A 24,053-nucleotide genomic window follows, 5' to 3' on the forward strand; every position below is an offset into this window, starting at 1 on the left:
CTGTTTGTTTTCTACAAATAAACAGACCCTCAAAATATGATGTAGAGATTGGACTTGAAAAGCTCAAGGAACACAAAGTTAAGATGACAGAGTGTCAGTTGCAACATTTCTTCTGTTTAGTACCATCAAAATGTGATGGTCATCTGAAACTTTTGCAAAAAGTTGCAAAAAACTTGAACAGTTGCTAAAAACTTGAACAGTTGCAAAAAACTAGAGGTACTGGTGTTTTAGTTTTAAGTCAGTTGATTTGAGAAAGCATCGCTTAATTCAAAGCTAAATATTGTTTTGCAAATCAGTGTGCAAAGATGGAATTCAGACTACTCATCATTGATTTGAAGCTAATGCAGCATTTTACCGGATATTACCTTCTTTTGATTCTAACATCAATTCACCAGGGAACTTGTGCAAAGCCAGATTCAAGTTGTTTGACAAATGTTACAAAATGTGATGCTTTTACCAGCATGAACCTTACTGAGGTGACTTGTCTGGGAACCAAGGTAAAATTCAACCACACCAGTTTGATGTTTGCAAAAGATTCGAGCAGCTTTGCGGAAGTAAAGGAAAAGCTGCGGTTATGGTCGGGCCTGCGTAATGTGCCGCGTTGCTGGGATGTGGTGCAGTCGTTCCTGTGCTCTGTTTATGTGCCACATTGCTACGCAGACACAAACCAAGTGGAATTACCCAGTAAGGAAACTTGTGAACGAGCGCGAGAGCCTTGCAAGATCGTGGAGTCCTACCACGGAGGATGGCCAGACTTTCTCAGTTGTGACCAGAATTATTTCAAGGAAGCTTGCAAGGTAATTGATAACACTAGAACATATACTGTGTTTGTCTTAAAATTTTACAGGCATTACATAAGGCATTACCATGGATGAGAATTTTCAACTGATTTCAGGGGATTTCAAGAGAAATAAGGATTTTAAAATTATCTAATCTTTGACTAATCTTTTTACACATGACATGAGCATTGCCGAGTAGAATTAATTTCAGTTGATTTTGCCATGGCCTTAGTGACACGGAAACGCTGGTCACGTCGGTCACGCTGGCCAACTACATGTATATGTACCTAGCCTGCCTTTGCCTGCATTTATGTCTCTGTATTGCTCTGTAACCTTATATTACTTTATACCCCTAAGCCTATTTGACTATGTCAAGTTGTATTCATCATGAATGCGTGAAAGGGAATGTTCAATGTGAGGATAGCCGTTTATGGAATCACAGTTGGTGTTGTCAGGGGATCAAGTTACTGAGCACGAATATCACCTTTTGTTGACAACAGGTGAAAGGACCGATACATGTAGGGCTTACAGCTTTATATAAATCAAGACTCTTCGTCAGACAGCATCAAAGACTTGGAGCCGGTTGTTCTAAAATGTCAATTGACTTAATATCAGATTTAACTTTGTCTTTAGCCAAGTCATCAATGTTGTACATAACCTTCCGAAGAAAATAGTCATAATTGTATATTAAATATATAAATTAACTTCATTTTTAGCCAAGTCCTCAGTTTTTGTACATAGCCCAAAAATAAAATTGGGTAAGTTAAATTAAATATACATGTAAACTTAATCTGCTGCTGTTATACATTGACTTAAGTCTTTGAGTTCATGTGGATGTGTAGTCATAGGTGTATTTTTTTGATTGGTGTTTTATGCCATACTCAAGAATATTTCACTTATATGACTGCGGCCAGCATTATGGTGGGCGGAAACCGGGCAAAGCCCGGGAGAAACCCACAACCATCCGGAGGTTGCTGCAGACCTGTCAGAGGTGTATGTTCTGTTCATGTGGATGTGTTGTCAGAGGTGTATATTCCGTTCACGAGGATGTGTTGTCAGAGGTGTATATTCCGTTCACCAGGATGTGTTGTCAGAGGTGTATATTCTGTTCACGAGGATGTGTTGTCAGAGGTGTATGTTCCATTCATGAGGATGTGTTGTCAGAGGTGTATGTTCTGTTCATGTGGATGTGTTGCCAGAGGTGTATGTTGTGTTCATGTGGATGTGTTATCAGAGGTGTATGTTGTGTTCATGTGGATGTGTTGTCAGAGGTGTATATTCCGTTCACGAGGATGTGTTGTCAGAGGTGTATGTTCCATTCATGAGGATGTGTTGTCAGAGGTGTATGTTCCGTCCATGTGGATGTTGTCTGAGGTGTATGTTGTGTTCATGTGGATGTGTTGTCAGAGGTGTATATTCCGTTCATGAGGATGTGTTGTCAGAGGTGTATGTTCTGTTCATGTGGATGTGTTGTCAGAGGTGTATATTCCGTTCATGAGGATGTGTTGTCAGAGGTGTATGTTCTGTTCATGTGGATGTGTTGCCAGAGGTGTATGTTGTGTTCATGTGGATGTGTTGTCAGAGGTGTATGCTGTGTTCATGTGGATGTGTTGCCAGAGGTGCATGCTGTGTTCATGTGGATGTGTTATCAGAGGTGTATGTTGTGTTCATGTGGATGTGTTGCCAGAGGTGTATGTTGTGTTCATGTGGATGTGTTGTCAGAGGTGTATGCTGTGTTCATGTGGATGTGTTGCCAGAGGTGCATGCTGTGTTCATGTGGATGTGTTGTCAGAGGTGTATGTTCTGTTCATGTGGATGTGTTGCCAGAGGTGTATGTTGTGTTCATGTGGATGTGTTGTCTGAGGTGTATGTTGTGTTCATGTGGATGTGTTGCCAGAGGTGCATGCTGTGTTCATGTGGATGTGTTGTCTGAGGTGTATGTTCCGTTCATGTGGATGTGTTGTCAGAGGTGTATGTTCCGTTCATGTGGATGTGTTGTCAGAGGTGTATGTTCCGTCCATGTGGATGTGTTGTCTGAGGTGTATGTTGTGTTCATGTGGATGTGTTGCCAGAGGTGCATGCTGTGTTCATGTGGATGTGTTGTCAGAGGTGCATGCTGTGTTCATTTGGATGTGTTATCAGAGGTGTATGTTCCGTCCATGTGGATGTGTTGTCTGAGGTGTATGTTGTGTTCATGTGGATGTGTTGCCAGAGGTGCATGCTGTGTTCATGTGGATGTGTTGTCAGAGGTGTATGTTGTGTTCATGTGGATGTGTTGTCAGAGGTGTATGTTCCGTCCATGTGGATGTGTTGTCTGAGGTGTATGTTGTGTTCATGTGGATGTGTTGTCAGAGGTGTATATTCCGTTCACGAGGATGTGTTGTCAGAGGTGTATGTTCCATTCATGTGGATGTGTTGTCAGAGGTGTATGTTCTGTTCATGTGGATGTGTTGTCAGAGGTGTATGTTCCGTCCATGTGGATGTGTTGTCTGAGGTGTATATTGTGTTCATGTGGATGTGTTGTCAGAGGTGTATGTTCTGTTCATGTGGATGTGTTGTCAGAGGTGTATGTTCTGTTCACGTGGATGTGTTGTCAGAGGTGTATGTTGTGTTCATGTGGATGTGTTGTCAGAGGTGTATGCTGTGTTCATGTGGATGTGTTATCAGAGGTGTATGTTGTGTTCATGTGGATGTGTTGTCAGACGTGTATATTCCGTTCACGAGGATGTGTTGTCAGACGTGTATGTTCCATTCATGAGGATGTGTTGTCAGAGGTGCATGTTCTGTTCATGTGGATGTGTTGTCAGAGGTGTATGTTCCATTCATGAGGATGTGTTGTCAGAGGTGTATGTTCCGTCCATGTGGATGTGTTGTCTGAGGTGTATGTTGTGTTCATGTGGATGTGTTGTCAGAGGTGTATGTTCCGTTCATGAGGATGTGTTGTCAGAGGTGTATGTTCCATTCATGAGGATGTGTTGTCAGAGGTGTATGTTCCGTTCATGTGGATGTGTTGTCAGAGGTGCATGCTGTGTTCATGTGGATGTGTTGTCAGAGGTGTGTGTTCCATTCATGTGGATGTGTTGTTAGAGGTGTATGTTGTGTTCATGTGGATGTGTTGTCAGAGGTGCATGCTGTGTTCATGTGGATGTGTTGTCAGAAGTGCACATGTATGTCCATGTATGCTACAATTTTAAAGCTGTTCTAGCCTCTATAAGTACTGTGCTAATGAAGGGACGTCAAATTAAGATGGTTTTAAACTAATAGATTTGAAAAAGGTATTATATATCAGCATGCTTTATGTGGTTTTTCTCAAGACTCTCAGGTTTCGGATTATCAAATCCTTGCCCTGTGCATACTAGACTGAAGAGTGTAAATAAAACCCAAGATACCTGGCCACTGATCCGGTGATTGTGCTGTTCCCCTCCCATACTGTATGCCAGACATGATGATACAACCAGCACTAGCAAGTGGCCTATATCACTACAGGCTGTTTGAACAGCTCTCCTGAGCCCGTGAAATCAGATGCCCCCGCCACAGAAGTTCGGGAGACACTTTCATAAGGCAGCTTAAAGCGCTTGTTTGGGCTGTGTTAAGCACATATATGCATATGCACAAGAGTGTAATCTGTGATACTATCTTAGTTAACTTCTGTTACTTCAGTCCCAAGGAAAAACTTGGTAGAAATATGAAAATGATATTTGCATGTATTCATTATTTTTCAACCAATATTTTGAAACATTTTGAGAGAAATATGGGATGTAGAGAAATAATTTTGCATGGTTTTATAAAGCTTGCATTTTTTTAGTGACACAGGCAAATCATTTTTAGCGTCATGATAATTGTGCACATAAACCTCCACTGAAATAAGTGCTTTAGTGCGTGAAAAGGTTGAAGATTAATGATGAATAAAATTATAGAACAGAATTGACATCAATGGGTCAAAAGGATTGAGTATAAATGACACTGACACAGGTCAAAAAGTTTGATATTTGAAGTTCTTCTCAGTGATGATATTGACAAACGTTGAGGTCATTTATTCTGATTTAAAGGTCTGAAATAAAGTAGGTTCAACTTGTGTTGATATAATTGGAAAACAATGTGTAACAAGATAAAATACAACAAGCATTTATTTTACCTGAAATTATGATCAATTTGCATGGTACAAAGCCATCTTTCTGTTGACACAGCATTTGCTTTCATATTATTTTAATAACCATATTTTTTAAAACACAAAGGTTTTCACACCGGTGAGGCTTTTTAAAAAATGAATAAATTATAATGCTTTTCAGTTTCAGATGATGCTCCTACAGAAACTTGAAAAGATTTTTGCTGATAAATAGTGAAATTATGGCATGTTAAAGGGGTACAGAATCGATGCTGATTGGCTGACAGAGGAGATGATTTTCTGGGTTAAATCTTCTAGCTTTGGTCACGCTTGAATAAATGTACTATACCTAAAATTCAGCTTAGGCAAGATGTAGCCTGGACTTGTCTTTCTCTCACACTAGCCAACCGGAATGGATTTTGTATCCCGTTAAGTGGTCTGGTTAAAATCAGAATTTGATAAAGATCTGAATGGTTCGACTTAAAAGTTTGAAAAAGTACTGTAAATTTATTTCATGGCCGTTTTAAAAGAACATGTGGATTTTAAAATGCTGAAAAACTCTTCTGCATGTAGACCACTCCCCAGGGCATTTTTAATAATTAAAGACAAACACCTCTGTCTGCCTATAAACTCTGGATTGAAGACCCTTTGCCTCATAAGGGCATTGGATTTGGGTCAGGTTCTAACCTCACTAAACTCAGACCCAGTGACCACTTCCTGTATGGTACTTATACATACTTGGTATTTTGATATAACCTTTGTTGTTTAATTATTAATTTCTCATTGCCTTTCTCTTTTGAGAAAATTACTGTGTGTAATAATTACATGTACATGTAGCTGTCATTCATTTACCCGCCGTACGTGGGAAGGCCTGCCAGCAACTTGCAGATTGTCGTGGGTTTCCCCCGGGCTTTAACAGGTTTCCTCCCACCATAATGCTGGCTGCCGTAGTACAAGTGAAATATTCTGGAGTACAGCGTAAAACACCAATCAAATAAATAAATAGATAAAATCATTCATTTACATACAAAAAATGTACGTACATTCCAAGAAAAATATGTATTTAAAGTAAAGTATCACACATGTATTTAAAGTATTTCTAATCAAATCTATTACGTGTAGATGTGAGAGGTTCATGAAAAATAAGTAATTAATAAGAGTTGCCTAAGTTTGGGACTCTTCACTTGTTTGCATATTGGAACTGTGACTCTGTGGATTGGAGTGGTTTTACTAATCTTTGATTCATCAAACCAAAAATTAACAGGTGTTAGTGAATTGGCTTGAATTGGATTTCACTTCAGATTTTATTAAGAACTGTCAAAATAGCTAGAGGTTAATACAGATTTCATCAGATGACTTAAGTGGTGAGATTGGATCAGTTTGAAGTCCGGCTAACAGTATGGCGTTATTCCTTGACTGACAGTTACATGTAACAGTAAGAGACATGGACATACATGTAGGAAGTTTGACCAACTACAGTTGCATTTACAGTGCATGTACAGTACATTCACTCGTAGGAACACACAAGGTGGGGTTCAAACCCGGCCTTGGACACGACACTTTTTTTTTCCTCTAGTCTTTCAGGCTCAATATACTTATGCTGTAATTCTTTTTGAATGTTTGCAAAGTGTTTATACATATTCCATTTTATACCATACATATTCTGAGGGCCTTATTTTGTGTGAACTGATAAAATTGTTCTGATCATTACTGATTAAAAGTCCTGAAATTAGCCAACCCAACCAGTGGTTGTTTTGTTTTCAAAATCAAATTAAAAAAGGTGTATAAATCTGACTGAGAATTGGTCTTTCATATGCGAAAAGCTTGAGGAGTTAAGGTATGTAATTTAAAAAAGAAATTAAAATGCGTAAACATTACAAAACATTGCATGTACCAGTGCAGGTCAGCTGTTTATAATACTCCACATCCAGGTGGACTTTACTAATGCAAGTTCGTGCTGAGGTTGTGAACAGCATTGGTTGTTGAAGCAAAATCTTCTCACACAAAAGCCAATTTGATACAGTAGTGCCTCACAAAAAATCAAACCCATTTTATCAATGGAGTAATGTAATTTTAGTCACAGCGATAACAGGTAATGATCATTCCTCCGCAGTTAGAGCGCGCCAATTGATATCGCAGTCCACTCGACTGCACATTGCCAACAATGTTGCTAACATAATGTTACTACCAGCTGAAATGATCGCTAACATGGCTGAACATTGTTTTCTTTGTTCAAACAACAAAAAAAAAAAAGGCTGTACCAAAGAGGAAACCTGATCAACCATGGCCTTTTGTTGAACACAGATTTAACAAGACAGTTTTGCTCTGTATGTCTCTGGAAGAAAAAAATGTAGGTTTTGTTACTAGACTAACAACCGTATGCTAGATATGGGATTTTTTACATGTACCCAGATTTGCTAAGTGCTAAGCAGAAGTATGTGCATGTACAAGCCTATACAGAAGCAGTACGACATGAAACTGCTTCATTTTAAAAATTATTATATGCAAGGTAGCCCACATTTACGTGTAGAGAAGGTACAATTGTGCACATGTGCAATACAAGTACTGTATTCACCCTAAATAACTGAAAATTTCATCGGGGCTGAGGGGGGTTAGCATGCCATTACGGTGAAATGACCCAGGAGCCTGTCACCAATGCGGTCGCTGTGAGTTCAAGCCCAGCTCATGCTGGCTTCCTCTACGGCTGTAAGTGGAAAGGTCTTCCAGAAACCTGCGGATGTTCGTGGGTTTCCGGTTTCATTTCACCATAATGCTGGCAGTTATCGTATAAGTAAAATATTCTTAAGTACGGCGTTATAAACATCAATGAAATAAAATTTAAAAAATGAAATTTTGTCCACAAAAGTGCATTTTAAGGGCAAGTAATAAACTGTTGCAAAATATTATTTGTGGTGCTGAAAAACTTGCAATTTTCTATTAGAATATCCATCATCCCAGTGTTCGCAGCAAACATGAAAACACCATTCTGAAATCAATGTAACTCTCAAAATCAGGAAAAATTAACAAGTTGGTGCAAAATGTGCAACTTTGTAGTCAGAAGCAAAATTTTAGTAATTCTCGTACATGTAAGCGATACTTATCTCCCTTCCTTAATTTTTTTTTTTTTTGGTTAAACCTTGTGTGGTTTCAGCTGAGAAAGTCTATCACCAACCTGCTGATTGTCGTGAGAAACCCCAGGGCTCTGCCCACTTTCCTACTAGAACAAGCTGGCTGCTGTCATATAAGTTTGCACATAACTGGTGAAATCAAGCCTTGTTTTGGGTTTTGTTCTAATTGTTTATGTAAATTTATGCTTAAAATGTAGCAACTTAAATGTCCTCTTGTAAAGTCCATTTTATAGTTGTCTGTTCCTCGATCTGAACAATGACCAATGTTTCCTTGTCATTTTTTTTTTTTGCATTAGAACGAGGACTATGATCAGAGCAGCTTTAACAAGACGTCGTCGTGTCAGTGGCCACTGATCGTCACTGAGAACAAGGCTAGCTGGTATGAGGAAGTTCAGGGGTGTGGCCTGAAATGTCAGAACCCGTTGTTCACGGAGGCAGAGCATCAACAGGTGCACATCTTTATCGCCGTGCTCGGCACGCTTTGTTTGATCTGTACACTCTTCACACTGGTGAGTTGTCATTAGCATCTTCACTATTAGACAGCTCTGGTTTAAATGTTTGTCACTTCCAGCCTTTGGGGCTCATTTCATATCGCAGTTTCATGCTTTAAGCTAGAATTGCAATCCAAAATACAGACTTAAACAGAAAGAAATCAGTAAAATTTTGAATGCTTATTCAACAGGTATGATATGGTATTGTAATCTTCATCCGTTTCACATGGTTGCACGGTGTTTATTCAACGTGTGTGATATGGTATTGTAATCTTCATCCGTTTCACATGGTTGCACGGTGTTTATTCAACGTGTGTGATATGGTATTGTAATCTTCATCCGTTTCACATGGTTGCACGGTGTTTATTCAACGTGTGTGATATGGTATTGTAATCTTCATCCGTTTCACATGGTTGCACGGTGTTTATTCAACGTGTGTGATATGGTATTGTAATCTTCATCCGTTTCACATGGTTGCAAGGTGTTTATTCAAGCATATTCATAAGGCTTTATCCTGTGTAGATTAATAAAGTTATACTTTCTGTGAAGCCCTGAAATTGGCCAATCCAACCAATGTAGTTTTGTAGGGCATGAATTGCACCAAAAGTTGCTCTTTCATGTTTGAGCATCAAGTTGCAAGTAATTTGCTTTATAATGAAGAATACAGTTTTGGATTTCAGCCTGAAATCACTTTGTAAAACAGGCTCCAGTTATTATTTTTAAGATTATTCTATTTTTATTGTTACTGGTGCCTTGTTAACAATACCAGCGAACAGATTTTGAATGAAGGATTAGGGTTTTAGTGCCGCATTGACAGAAAGGAAACCAAAGTGCTTGTCTTTAGCAACCGTCCTTTTTAAAATGCACAACCCTGACAAAGCCCCTCTTTGCAAGCTTCGTAACCTCATTGGTCACAAATCAATTAGCGAGAGTAGCACTTTAGTTCTATGAACCAGTGAGAGCAATCTCTAATTCATTTTCCTTTGTGAGCATTTACCTCTATATCATAATTAGCCTATATTTTGAACATATTTTATCCTGCATTAATGCAAGATGAACCTGTAATTTTGTACATCTACAAAAAATATTTATTATTTAGTACAGGTGAAATGTTAGGGTATCTTTCACTGATTAAAATGATAGTCTACTCAGTTAGATATCACTTTGGTGTTACATTTTGACATTTCGCACCAATGATGTCGAAAAAGAAAACATTTTGTTTCATGATATTCCAGTCTGAGCTCAGCGGGATTGCTGGAAGATAATACATCTTCAGTCAGCCTTTTACATTCCTCCGTCACACATCAGCGACACATGACTTCATACCCGTGGACAACGTCACACTGTATACACATCTGTGTAGCCCGTACTTAAAGGGCTAAAAAAACATTGTTCACTTTGTGTAGATACGCAAAAACATGGCAGTGTCAAAATATAAATATTTATTTATTTATTTATGTATTTGATTGGTGTTTTACGCCATACTCAGGAATATTTCACTAATACAATGGCAGCCAGCATTATTGTTGGAGGAAACCGGGCACAGCCCAGGGGAAACCCACGACCATCCAGAGATTGCTGCCAGACCTTCCCATGGACTGTTGGAGAGGAAACCAGCATAAGCTAGACTTAAACTCACAGTGACTGCATTGGTGAGAGGCTTCTGGGTCATTATTATGCGCTAGCGCACTAACCAATTGAGCCACGAAGGCCCCCAAAATATAAATATTAAATATAATATTGCACAGTAAAGGTTGAATACCATAAATATTTTTCTTGTGAAAGGTGAAAATAATAACAACATTCCCCCGCTCACTCGAAAAATGTTTATGATTTTCAACCTTCACTGTACAGTATATTATATTTAATATTATTTTATATTTAATATTATGATTTTACTAAAATCTGTCAATAATATGTTACATGCACCACCATCTGTTTTATTGCTTGCCTTGGAGAACATTGGTGAGTTATAACATGCTTCCCAGTTTTGTGTCATTTTTGCCTTTCTGGCTGTATATGGTATAGATGTAGGTGGTAAATTTAGGCCAGTTGTATTATATGATGGTGTCAGTCCGTTTGTCCGTCTGTATCTCCGTATTATGTCCTCAACAGGTACTGCGTGTATTGAGAGCAGGTTTGGCATTTTTACGAACACATACATGCAAAGCACAATGATAACGATGGTGGTATTTCATCATTGATGCTGTGTGCATGTAAAGTACTGCAAATTACAAAATTCATGACCATTCTCTTGTATGTATTAGAATCCATGCTAAGAGTGAATGATAAAGTACTTCTAAATATGTAGTGAGCAAAAGTTTTGCATTTTAGTATATGTACGTCTCCTGCAAACAAGCTCTTTTTGAAGCCTTGATCTGAAATCTGATTTTTAATGTTTATTGTTTAATTTCCCTTTCATTTGTAATGGGATTTTATTGTTAATAAATGTTGGACGTTCTAGAGTTTGGAAGCATTATTTTCTTTCCTGTGTTACTTCACTATCCGGCGAGCGGTAGATCCAGGGCCAAACCTGGGTCGAGTCACACCTAAGACCTTAAAAGAGGAAATTGTAACTTCCTCGCTTGGCGTTCAGCATGAAGGGGATAGTGCGATGACTGGTTGACCCGTATCAGTATAATGGCTCTGGCGGGACAACTTCGGTAAGGCATCTCAGTGAAGCAGCACTAGATAAAAGAGCGGTGGAAATTCATCCTGCAACAAGGAGGCACGTTACGTACACTCTAAGGATTCCTTCGTTGTCATATGACTGAAAAATTGTAAAGTACTACGTTAAACCCCAAGCACTCACTCACTCTTTTCTGTGTTACTCCACTATCTGGCATGCCACTGTAAACAGTTTGAGTGGCTTATATACAGAAATGGTTTTCATATTTTCAGTTGACGTTCATCATCGATTGGAAGACAGCAAGTCGCTACCCTGCCATGATCCTGTTCTTTGTGAATGCCTGTTTCTTCCTGGGCAGCATCGGCTGGATGGCTCAGTTTGCGGGAAACGCCCGAAATGACATAGTCTGCAAGTCTGACGGAACAGTGCGGCAGGGAGAGCCTCAACTTGGGTGAGCTTCTGTGGCATAGTGGTTAGTGTACTAGCACACCACAATGATGTGGAAGCCTCTCACCAGTATGGTTCAACCCATGCTGGCTCCCTTTCTGGCAGAATGTGGGTAGGTCTAACATGGGTGACCTCAGTGGGATACCTGGGGGGCTTCCTTGGTGTAGTGGTTAGTGTCCTAGCACACCACAATGATGTGGGAGCCTCTCACCAGTATGGTCCAACCCATGCTGGCTCCCTTTCTGGCAGAATGTGGGAAGGTCTGACATGGGTGAGCTCAATGGGATACCTGGGGGGCTTCCGTGGCTTGGTGGTTAGTGTGCTAGCACACCACAATGATGTGGGAGCCTCTCACCAGTATGGTCCAACCCATGCTGGCAGAATGTGGGAAAGTCTGACGGCAGCTTACAAAAAATCAGGTCTTTCCCAAGGGGTCAGCTCAGTTTCCTCCCAGCAATACCATAATGGTGGCCACCATTGTATACGGGGAAATATTCTTAAGTACGATATAAAACTCCAATCAAATAAATAAATAAATTTAAGGCACCTATCGAGGAATTCAATAAATTGTTTTATGGTGTAAATTAAACAGTAATGTATACCATTAAACTGAATGCCAAAGGCTTTTGCATACCTGGTAACCTTTTTTTTTGCTTGAAAAAATTAAACAATAATGTATACCATTAAACTGAATGCCAAAGAGTTTTGCATACCTGGTAACCCTTTTTTTGCTTGAAAAAATTAAACAATAATGTATACCATTAAACTGAATGCCAAAGAGTTTTGCATACCTGGTAACCTTTGTTTTTTGCTTGAAAAAATTAAACAATAATGTATACCATTAAACTGAATGCCAAAGAGTTTTGCATACCTGGTAACCCTTTTTTTGCTTGAAAAAATTAAACAATAATGTATAGCGTTAAACTGAATGCCAAAGAGTTTTGCATACCTGGTAACCCTTTCTTTACTTGAAAAAATTAAACAATAATGTGTACCATTAAACTGAATGCCACAGAGTTTTGTATACCTGGTAACCCTTTTTTTGCTTGAAAAAATTAAACAATAATGTATACCATTAAACTGAATGTCAAAGAGTTTTGCATACCTGGTAACCTTTTTTTGCTTGAAAAAATTAAACCATAATGTATACCATTAAACTGAATGCCAAAGAGTTTTGCATACCTGGTAACCCTTTTTTTACTTGAAAAAATTAAACAATAATGTGTAGCATTAAACTGAATGCCAAAGAGTTTTGCATACCTGGTAACCCTTTTTTTGCTTGAAAAAATTAAACAATAATGTATAGCTTTAAGTGAATGCCAAAGAGTTTTGCATACCTGGTACCCCCTTTTTTACTTGAAAAAATTAAACAATAATGTATAGTGTTAAACTGAATGCCAAAGAGTTTTGCATACCTGGTAACCTTTTTTACTTGAAAAAATTAAACAATAATGTATAGCGTTAAACTGAATGCCAAAGAGTTTTGCCTACCTGGTAACCCTTTTTTGACTTGAAAAAATTAAACAATAATATATACCATTAAACTGAATGCCAAAGAGTTTTGTATACCTGGTAACCCTTTTTTTTGCTTGAAAAAATTAAACAATAATGTATAGCTTTAAGTGAATGCCAAAGAGTTTTGCATACCTGGTAACCCTTTTTTGACTTGAAAAAATTAAACAATAATGTATAGCGTTAAACTGAATGCCAAAGAGTTTTGCATACCTGGTAACCTTTTTTTTTACTTGAAAAAATAAACAATAATGTATAGTGTTAAACTGAATGCCAAAGACTTTTACATACCTGGTAACCCTTTTTTTACTTGAAAAAATTAAACAATAATGTGTAGTGTTAAACTGAATGCCAAAGAGTTTTGCCTACCTGGTAACCCTTTTTTATTTGAAAAAATTAAACAATAATGTATAGTGTTAAACTGAATGCCAAAGACTTTTACATACCTGGTAACCCTTTTTTATTTGAAAAAATTAAACAATAATGTATAGTGTTAAACTGAATGCCAAAGAGTTTTACATACCTGGTAACCCTTTTTTTACTTGAAAAAATTAAACAATAATGTATAGCGTTAAACTGAATGCCAAAGAGTTTTGCATACCTGGTAACCCTTTTTTTACTTGAAAAAATTAAACAATAATGTGTAGCGTTAAACTGAATGCCAAAGAGTTTTACATACCTGGTAACCTTTTTTTTGCTTGAAAAAATTGAACAATAATGTGTAGTGTTAAACTGAATGCCAAAGAGTTTTGCATACCTGGTAACCTTTTTTACTTGAAAAAATTAAACAATGATGTATAGCGTTAAACTGAATGCCAAAGAGTTTTGCATACCTGGTAACCCTTTTTTTACTTGAAAAAATTAAACAATAATGTATAGCATTAAACTGAATGCCAAAGAGTTTTGCATACCTGGTAACCTTTTTTTTGACTTGAAACCCTGTATTCATATTAAAGTTTGTATATGTATTATTTGTCTCCTGATAAATTGTTCTTCTTGCCCCATATTGCTTAGCTGGTGTCATTCATAAAAAGCCGAGAGTTAAATATAGAAATGACCAGTCGCGATGGTACACACTACATTGTAGCTGATGTCCATCAGCAAAGCGATCAGGCAAAAATTCGAAAGTGGAGAATTTGTTCAAATGCGCTTGCAAAGAAGCTAAACTTGGAAGTAATGTCAGGCTGCAGGGCCAAAGACAGCTTTGCTAATTTAGGCACCCAGTTAGTTGGCTAATTTGGGCTGATATGCCTGTTTTGTTTTGTAAATTCAGTTCACACGAATATAAGGAATTTTTAGGGTATTGAAGTTAAAGGGGACCAGTCAGTCAGCTCGCAGCAGGACCTTTACCACTGGATGGATTTTTCCACTCATACAGGCGTATTTTGTGAATTTTTAAAAATCCGCCTAGTGTGTCCGTGCCGGTGATGGTGTATTTTGCTGGGGATCTTGTTGGCCCCGAAATCAACTTGCATTAAACATATCAGATACTAGTGAAGAAATATGCTGGCGATATCACTCTGTCCGCGTAGTGTGTCCGCACCAGCAAATTTCCAGACGATGGAGCTGACCAATCAAACAGCGCAGAATTGTGTTGACCTGTGACATTTTGTTTGTGTCATATGGTTTACTGGGTCACATGACATAACCTAGTCCACCTAGTGTGTCTCTTTATTGATATCAAATGTTCATCATGATGATGTCACATTAAAGACAGTATCAGTTTACAATAAAAACAGATACAACATTGTAACAGTGTAGAAGTTTGATACAACATTGTAACAGTGTAGAAGTTTGATACAACATTGTAACAGTGTAGAAGTTTGATACAACATTGTAAGTGTAGAAGTCCACCTTGTGGGATTAAAAAATTAATCGAATCCCCATTCCTCATAATTTGGTCTTTTTTGGGATATGTTCTTATTTGGTTGCTCCTAAAGGTTACCAGAATGTCATTATATTTGTCCCTGGCCTGCCTTGTAGAACAAGCCCCTGGCCCGGGGATCACAAAACTGTCTTAGACTTAAGTCAGCCTTGGTCTGAGTTTCAAAACCGTTTACTGCAGTAAAATTATGGCTCATCTTAGAAATTTTTATTTTAGTACTTAGAGTCGTCCTAGATTTACATGACAGAATTGAAAATTACCGCTTAAGTTCAAAAATTAGCTCAGCACAAATTAAGACTAAGTCTGACTTAAGTGTAAAGACTGCTTAGTGATCCTGAGGCCTGGTGTCCCTCTGTAGCGGTTTTGTTTGTGTTACTTTATTCCTAAATCTGCTGGTCCATTTCAGAAGCGAAGAGTCCGCGTCTTGCACAATTGTGTTTCTGGTGGTTTACTACTTCCTGTTAGCGGGCGTCACATGGTTTGTCATGCTGTCTTACGCCTGGCACATCACCTTCCGGGAGATGGGAACCCCACGCAACTCGCTGTCCAACAAAACCTCGTATTTCCACATCATATCCTGGTGCTTCCCACTTGTCCTCTCCATTATCTGCCTGGCCATATCAGAGGTAATTCTTACTCTCACTTTGCTTCAGTTTTTTTGCACATGCCTGCATGGTTACTGGCATTACTATTAAAGATAAAGCCAGAAATTACAGTTTTTGTGCTTCACGGCAGACAAAATGTGTTAAAGGTGAATTGCAGAACCTTAAATTGTTACAAAAAGTATTGCCAAAAGGCTTTTCATGTTAGTGTATAATAAAGTGAGTATTTTGGAGGTCTTTTTCAGAAAATAATTCATGTAAGTGTAATTCCAGTATTTTTTAAAAAGAAATCTTTACATTTTGTACAAAAAAATAACAATCAAAAAGTTTTGGTCTTAGATCAAAAAGCTTTGCAGTTCATCTTTAAGTGACAGCAGTGAATTACTGTACATTTATATCTGCACTTTGTTTAATTTCACTTTGGTCTGGTCTCACTGTGGTCTTGTATGGTTTCACTTTGGTGTGTGGTTTCACTTTCACTTTCGCTTCAGATTGATGGGGATTCTGTGAGTGGCATCTGTTTTGTGGGCTATTTCACACACTCTGTGAGAGCCATCTTTGTCTTAGCACCAATAACTCTGGTCATGATAGCGAGCCTGGTATTTCTGGTTATGGGTAAGTTGCATGTTTTTTGTTGATTTTTCAGAAAAAGTAAAAACCCAAAATTATCAACAATTTAACCAGTAAAGTATAAACTTAGAGACAGTTTTTGGCACATTTTTGCAGATTTTTCAGAAAAAATGGAACCTTAAATTGTCAATAAATTCAACCAATGAAATATAAATTTGATGCAATTTTAACATGTAGAAGACTAAAATGTATTGTACAGGTAGGGGGCATATATGAACTTCACGGAAATTGCAAAATGCATATAACATGTCAAGATTAGATAATATTTCTCCAATATTTCAAAGGTGATGGATGTGTAAGTGGTTGAGAATGATTTAATAACCTAGGTGGCACTTTAACTGAAAACGTTTGTAACGCTCTTATACAGCGCGTGAAAAAGTACATGGAATTAATTTATGACGCTTTGTGAAAGTGGTTTATTCTGCTATGATTTACTTGAGTAGATAAACTCAACAATATAGAATGTGCTGCTTCAAAGATATTTGATTACATTAAAACGGGTTAGTGCTATCAGGTTGAGAATTACATCTAGAGAAGAGGTCACCAGAGGGCTAGGAGAGGGTGTTAATTTAGAAGCATTATGGGACAAAGGGAGTCAAGGGAGATAACTCCTACTGCAGATCTGGTTTTAGTCTGATTGCACAGTATCTAAACAACCACCTTTACAGGTCTCATCACACTGGTCAAGCTGAAGAAAGGCACACCCGGATTTATCAGCAATAAAGCCACAGCCAAAATCCGGGAAACCATTCTACGTATAGGTATGTGATGGTTGCAGTGCTTATATTGAGTCATTGAGCTATTTTATTGGGGCCTCCGTCCAGGCCAAGTGATTAGCATGCTAGCGCAGCACAAATACCCAGTGAGACTCTTACAAATGTGACCTCTGTGTGTTGAAGTCTAGGTCATGCAGGTTTCCGCTACGGTCCTAAATGGGAAGGTCTGTCAGCAACCTGTGAATGGTTATGAGTTTCCCCCCAGGGTCTGCCTGGTTTCCACCCTCCATAATGCTGGCAGCCGTCGTAGAAGTGAAATATTCTTGAGTACGGCTTAAAACAGCGATCAAATAAATAAACAAATAAATAAATTTATTTTATTTAATCCGTGTTTAATGCTATACCCAAGAACTACGCAGCTTATTAAATCTGTCAGTCAAATTTGTTAACATACTGTCTTAATACTGGCCTCCCAGTTCAAAGTCAACAAGAAATTTAATACAGGAATGTCGCAGCTGACGGACACAGTAATGAAACTTAACATTTGCCTTGCAAGTGAAAATACATGTGGAAATGTGTGTAAGTGAGAATACATGTGGAAATGTGTGCAAGTGAAAAGACGTGGAAATGTGTGCAAGTGAAAATACATGTGGAAATGTGTGCAAGTGAAAATACACATGGAAATGTGTGCAAGTGAAAATATATGTGGGCAAGCAAAACGTCCAGATGGGCTTTTAAAGCACTGCAAAATCACTGTGCTTTATTTCACTGTCCATTAATCTCTGTGATTTCATAGGTGATGGGTATTGACAGTCATAAATGGCACATGTTACCAGACTAATGATTGGTAAAACAGTGCCATTTGAATGGACAAGCGTTTTCTACAGAAGTCACATGATTTTATGGGATATATCAGAGCAAAGAATCTTTGAAAATCACTTGCCCTCAGGGCAACTATCTCAAAGAGTTAAGTTCCAGGCGCAGTGACCCAGGAGCCTCGCCCCAGTGTGGTTGCTGTGAGTTATTGTTCAGCTCATGCTGTCTTCCCCTCCAGCTGTACCTCGGAAGGTCTCACAGCAACCTGTTAATGGTTGTGGGTTTCCCACGTGCTCTGTCCAGTTTCCTTTCACCATTATGCTGGCGTATTAGTGAAATATTCTTGAGCACAGCATAAAACACCAGTCAACTAAGTATTTCAACTCAATGGTAACAGTCTTTTTCCTCTCTCTTTTCAGGAATTTTTGCATTTTTAGCTGTAGCCTTCATGTTCATCACCTTCGCAGTTCACCTTTATATTTTCACCAATGAGCAGGCTTGGAGAGATAGCCTGCGAGACTATATTTAGTAAGTTAGCCCACACCAGTTTTAATGGTTGTTTTTCTGGCAGAATTAACCTTTTTCAATGTGAGAGGAGGGTATAAAAATATAACGTGAAAACCATCTCATTTGTGAAAAATGTTTACTATCTTGAAAATTTTCTTCTGTTGAAGAAATATCTACTTGATCGGAAAGCCAGGAAAAACAAGAGAATCGTAAAAATATCAAAATTCGACAAAATAAAAAAGGTGGATTTTCGTTTTCATTTTTTCATTCCATTTTTTGAATTTTTTAGTGCTGATTCTCCTGGAGTGAAGGAACTTTCATGTTATAGTTTGTTGGCTTCCAACATCAATACAGTACGATGTTTCACTTTTTTATTATTGTAGCATCTTTTGATTGCCGAAAAAGAATAAGAGTAATAAAAAATTTCACTGAATCAGAAGTTTAGTGGGAAGCTCTGGCCAGTTGCTTGTGACAGGAAAGTTATATATGCACACGTGAAAAAGAAGATGAAAGTGATTTGCCGGCAATGCAATGGAGATTTTTAAACACGCTTACACGTTTCAAAATTCTTCGGATATACTTTAAGAAAAAAAAAGATTGTTCAAAAGAAAATAATATTGAGAACAACAGCTGAAAAATTCTCAAGTATGGCTTTAATTTCCAATTAAATAAATAAATAAACAAATACAAATCCAGCTTAGGATTAAGTTTTTGTTTTTTTTTTATTTACAGTTGCTTAGGGAACACAACCACAGCTACCTCCAATAAAACAGTCACATCCTGCGAGATTGAGAATCGCCCCAGTCTGGTTGCCATGGAGATCCACATTTTTGCGTTTTTTAGCGCGGGAATTATCATGAGCTCCTGGTCTTGGAATAAAGCGTCATTTAATGCCTGGGAGAGATTCCTCAGAAAGTAAGAGCACAGAATGGATACTAAAGATAATATATGCTCAAAAACAAAGAAAAATGCGCTATTTTCATTCATGTCTTTTTTTCCCCCCCCCCCAAATATGGTGTGTATATTAAACTGTTTAAGACAATTTGTAGGATCATGATTTGGATGCAGTGCTCACTTGACTTTTGTTGTTTTTTGAAATATTGTGTGTGTGTGTGTGTGTTTTTTTTCAAAAAAAAAAATACTACACAAGAAAAATTGAAGGATCATGAATAGGAAAACAGCGCTTTTTTAAATTCTGAGGGAATTTTTGTTTGATTAATGTATGACCTCTGTAAAATATGACCAGATTTCTAAATTCTCATTTTCTGAATACAATATCATCTTCATCATCTGCTCTGAATCACCTAAATTATGTATAATTTTCTTTTCCAACTTTTCAGAATTTTCAACAAACCGTCCAATAAGCCTGTCAAACTGAGGAAACACAAAATGATCGCCAGGGCATTTGAACGTCGGAAAGAAATGACCAACAATGGCCGCCTGTCAATCAGTTTCCAGAGTACCCATGACGACCCGCTAGGTAGGTGTGCCTATTATTTTATATACTGTAATTCTTCAACCTTTTTACAAGATGTTTATTGAGGCATATTCTGAGGGCATTATTCTGTGTAGACTGAAAAAATTATACTTTCTCTGAATTAGCCCCCCCCCCCCCCTCAACTCAAGTGCTGTTTCACAAGGTGATATACTGATACACATGATAGGTCCATATTCAGATCTTTTTTGAATACTGTAAACCTTTTCAACCACTGAAGCACTTTTTTCAGTGGAATCTATGCATACAATTATTATGAAAACGAGACTATCATAAAATTGTCTGAATTATTTCTCTGAATGTTACAAAATATTGGTTGCAGAGGCAGTTGAAAAGGTTGAAGAACTAGGGTACATAATGGCCAGAGGAAAAACATTTTTTTTTAATTTGAATGTATATTTATTTATTTATTTGATTGGTGTTTTATGCCATACTCAAGAATATTTCACTTATACGACGGCGGCCAGCATTATGGTGGGTGGAAACCGGGCTGGGGAAACCCACGACCATCCGCAGGTTGCTGGCAGACCTTCCCACATACGGCCGGAGAGGAAGCCGGCATGAGCTGGACTTGAACTCACAGCGACTGCATTGGTGAGAGACTCCTTGAGTCATTACGCTATGCTAGCGCGCTAACCAACTGAGCTAAATTTGAATAGGTGTGGCATGAAGGAACTCTGACTTAAAACATTGTGTGTTCCACTGTTTGTTTTGTAGGTATGAAGTTTGAGTTGAACAGCGTGAGCTCGCGGGAAGTGTCGTCATCATTCGCAGCTGCGATGCCAAAGTTGGTACGGAGAAGAGGTGGCATGGTGCACCCTATAGCTGGGACGCTGCGACGATATTCAGACTCGGGTGAGACAAACACTTTCCTAATGCTGTGGTTGTGTTTTTAAAACAAAGAAACCAAGATCTCTGCTTGTGTTCTGTTTTAACAAAGAGGGAAGCTTTAATTCGGTTAATGTTGAAATACTCTGCTTTTCTTTTCTGTTATTTTACGATGATATGGCTGAAATATTGGCGATGTGACATTAAGCCTTAGTCGTTCATTCTTTTCTCTTACTAATTTGGAAGCTATGATTGTGCTTCTCTTGTAATGTAAACAAGGATGCTATGACGTCTGTTCTGTTTAGGTATTAAAACAAGGATGCTATGACGTCTGTTCTGTTTAGGTACTAAAACAAGGATGCTATGACGTCTGTTCTGTTTAGGTATTAAAACAAGGATGCTATGACGTCTGTTCTGTTTATGTATTAAAACAAGGATGCTATGACGTCTGTTCTGTTTAGGTACTAAAACAAGGATGCTATGACGTCTGTTCTGTTTAGGTACTAAAACAAGGATGCTATGACATCTGTTCTGTTTATGTATTAAAACAAGGATGCTATGACGTCTGTTCTGTTTAGGTACTAAAACAAGGATGCTATGATGTCTGTTCTGTTTAGGTACTAAAACAAGGATGCTATGACGTCTGTTCTGTTTATGTATTAAAACAAGGATGCTATGACGTCTGTTCTGTTTAGGTACTAAAACAAGGATGCTATGACGTCTGTTCTGTTTAGGTACTAAAACAAGGATGCTATGACGTATGTTCTGTTTAAGTATTAAAACAAGGATGCTATGACGTCTGTTCTGTTTAGGTACTAAAACAAGGATGCTATGATGTCTGTTCTGTTTATGTATTAAAACAAGGATGCTATGACGTCTGTTCTGTTTAGGTACTAAAACAAGGATGCTATGACGTCTGTTCTGTTTATGTATTAAAACAAGGATGCTATGACGTCTGTTCTGTATGTATTAAAACAAGGATGCTGTGACGTCTGTTCTGTTTAGGTACTAAAACAAGGATGCTATGACGTCTGTTCTGTTTAGGTATTAAAACAAGGATGCTATGACGTCTGTCCTGTTTATTTATTAAAACAAGGATTCTGTAATGTCTGTTCTGTTTGTGTATTAAAACAAGGATGCTATAACATCTGTTCTGTTAGGTATTAAAGCAAGGAAATCAGGGAAAAAATGTCTTTGCTTCTGTTCTAATAAAATAGAACTTGAAGATGCAGTTCCATGCCTTTCTCAGACACTTTAAAATGAGATACTCAATGAGTCAGATCCTTGAATTTTGTTTGTAGATTTTATTTATTTATTTATTTGTTGGAGTTATACACTGTATTGTAGACCATTTCACTTACATGACAGCAGCCAGCCACTATGGTGGGAGGAAACTGGGCTGAGCCCAGAGGAAACCACAGCCATCTGTAGGCTTCTGGCAGACCTTCCCACATATGACTGGAGAGGAAGCCAACATGAGGTACAGTTTTATGTAAATCTGACCTGTTTATGTATTTTCAGATATCGGATCTGTGGCCTCTAATCTTGGTAGACGTCGCTCAATCGAGTCTCAGCTGAGCCAGGCATTGCAGATCGTTGATCAACAGAAAGAGGAACTTCCTAAGAAAAAAAGGAAGAAGAAGAAGAAAAAGTTCAACCGAATCCGCCCCTTATTGGAGCCTATATCGCATGCCATGGCTGCAGCGCGCAAAGCCCATGGGTTGCCAAGGAGACGAGGCAGCGACACATCCGTCATCAGCAAAGCATCTGCCCACAGTATTCGCTTCTCGATAGAGCGCAATGGCGCTCCGCAGGGGTCTCGTCCATCATCCCAATCCTCTAGCTTGGAAAATGTGTCAGCGATTGATCTACCTTGCAAACCAACGGCAACTATCAACATACCTAAACCACATGTCACAAACTTCTCCATGTTCACAGCCAGCTCGCATCGCCCAAATCGCTTGGACCACATTGAACTCATTGACCTCTCTGCAGAGGGACCAATCACAGGCAGGGCCACACAGGTCAAAGTTGAAATGTCAGAGGTCGAGTTCCACAGAGAGGCTGGGGAACACAATGGTGGCTTCACAGATGACACACTTCACCTCTCTGATCAAGATGATTTGAGCTCAGTGGAGGCGTGACTGAAATGACATTTGATCTCTTTCTCAAGATGATTTTGAGCTTAGTGGAAGTGTGACTGACAAGACATTTCACCTTTCTGACCAGGATGATGTGAGTCGAGTGGAGGCGTGACAAGAGACTCGCTGATCTGGAGGATATGAGCATAGTGGAGGTGTTACTGACAAGACATTTGTCTTCTCTGACCAGGAGGAAGTGAGCGCAGTGGAGGCTTGAGTGACGAGACATTACACTTCTCTGATAGGAGGTCCTGAACTTAGCAAAGACATGGCAGAAGAGACATTTGACCTCTCTGACGAGGATGATGCGAGATCAGCGGAGGCGTGACACGAGACATATCACTGCTCTTACCAGGAGGATTTGAGCTCAGTTGAGGCATGACTGACGAGATGTTTACCCTCTCTGACTAGGAGGTTCTGAGCTTAGTGGCGGCAAAACAGACAAGACATTTCACCTCTCTGACCAGGAGAGTTTGAGCTTAGTGAAGGCATAACAGACAAGACATTTCACATCTCTGACCAGAGGATTGGAGCTTAGTGGAGGTATGACAGACAAGACATGTAGGGTTTAGACCACTATTCAGCAAACCATCAAGGTATAGGTCACTGTCAAGTAAAACGTCATGGTATAGGCCACTGTCCAGCAAACCGTAAGGGTATAAGCCATTGTCCATCAAAATTTCAGGCTATAGGCCATAGGCAACTGTCCAGCAAACTTTAAGGGTATAGCCCACTGTCCAAAAAACCTTCAGGATATAGGCAACTGTCCAGCAAACTTTTGGGGTATAGCCCACTGTCCAGCAAACCTTTGGGATATAGGCAACTGTCCAGCAAACTTTCGGGGTATAGCCCACCGTCCAGCAAGCCTTCAGGATATAGGCAACTGTCCAGCAAACTTCCAGGGTATAGGCCACTGTCCAGCAAACCTTCGGGGTATAGGCCACCGTCCAGCAAACTTTCAGGATATAGGCCACTGTCCAGCAAACCTTCGGGGTATCGGCCACTGCCCAGCAAGCCTTCAGGATATAGGCAACTGTCCAGCAAACTTCCAGGATATAGGCCACTGTCCAGCAAACCTTCGGGGTATAGGCCACCGTCCAGCAAACTTTCAGGATATAGGCCACTGTCCAGCAAATCTTCGGGGCATCGGCCACTGCCCAGCAAACTTTCAGGATATAGGCAACTGTCCAGCAAACCTTCAGGACATAGGCAACTTTCGGGGTATAGGCTTACCAAAGCAATTATTTCGGGTAAAGGCGTACAGAACTTCATTATGGTCATTGAGTTTGTTACAACAATAGTTTTACATTGTTTCATCAGTTCTAAGTTGATGTTAAATTCA

General features: G+C 38.8%; 1 protein-coding gene across 1 annotated transcript; it reads left to right on the top strand.

Annotated features, from left to right (window-relative positions):
* The first annotated feature begins 194 nt into the window (after positions 1–194).
* LOC135463800 (protein smoothened-like) lies at positions 195–23,743 on the top strand. Its single transcript, XM_064741242.1, has 11 exons — positions 195–797; positions 8,309–8,521; positions 11,405–11,583; positions 15,383–15,602; positions 16,070–16,193; positions 16,877–16,969; positions 18,160–18,268; positions 18,980–19,162; positions 19,588–19,727; positions 20,460–20,597; positions 22,092–23,743. The coding sequence occupies exons 1-11, from the start codon at positions 306–308 to the stop codon at positions 22,712–22,714; spliced, it is 2,514 nt and encodes an 837-aa protein (XP_064597312.1). The 5' UTR covers positions 195–305; the 3' UTR covers positions 22,715–23,743.
* Positions 23,744–24,053: the final 310 nt, after the last annotated feature.

The sequence above is a fragment of the Liolophura sinensis genome, chromosome 3, assembly GCF_032854445.1.
Source record: "Liolophura sinensis isolate JHLJ2023 chromosome 3, CUHK_Ljap_v2, whole genome shotgun sequence".
NCBI classification, from domain to species: Eukaryota; Metazoa; Mollusca; class Polyplacophora; order Chitonida; family Chitonidae; genus Liolophura; species Liolophura sinensis.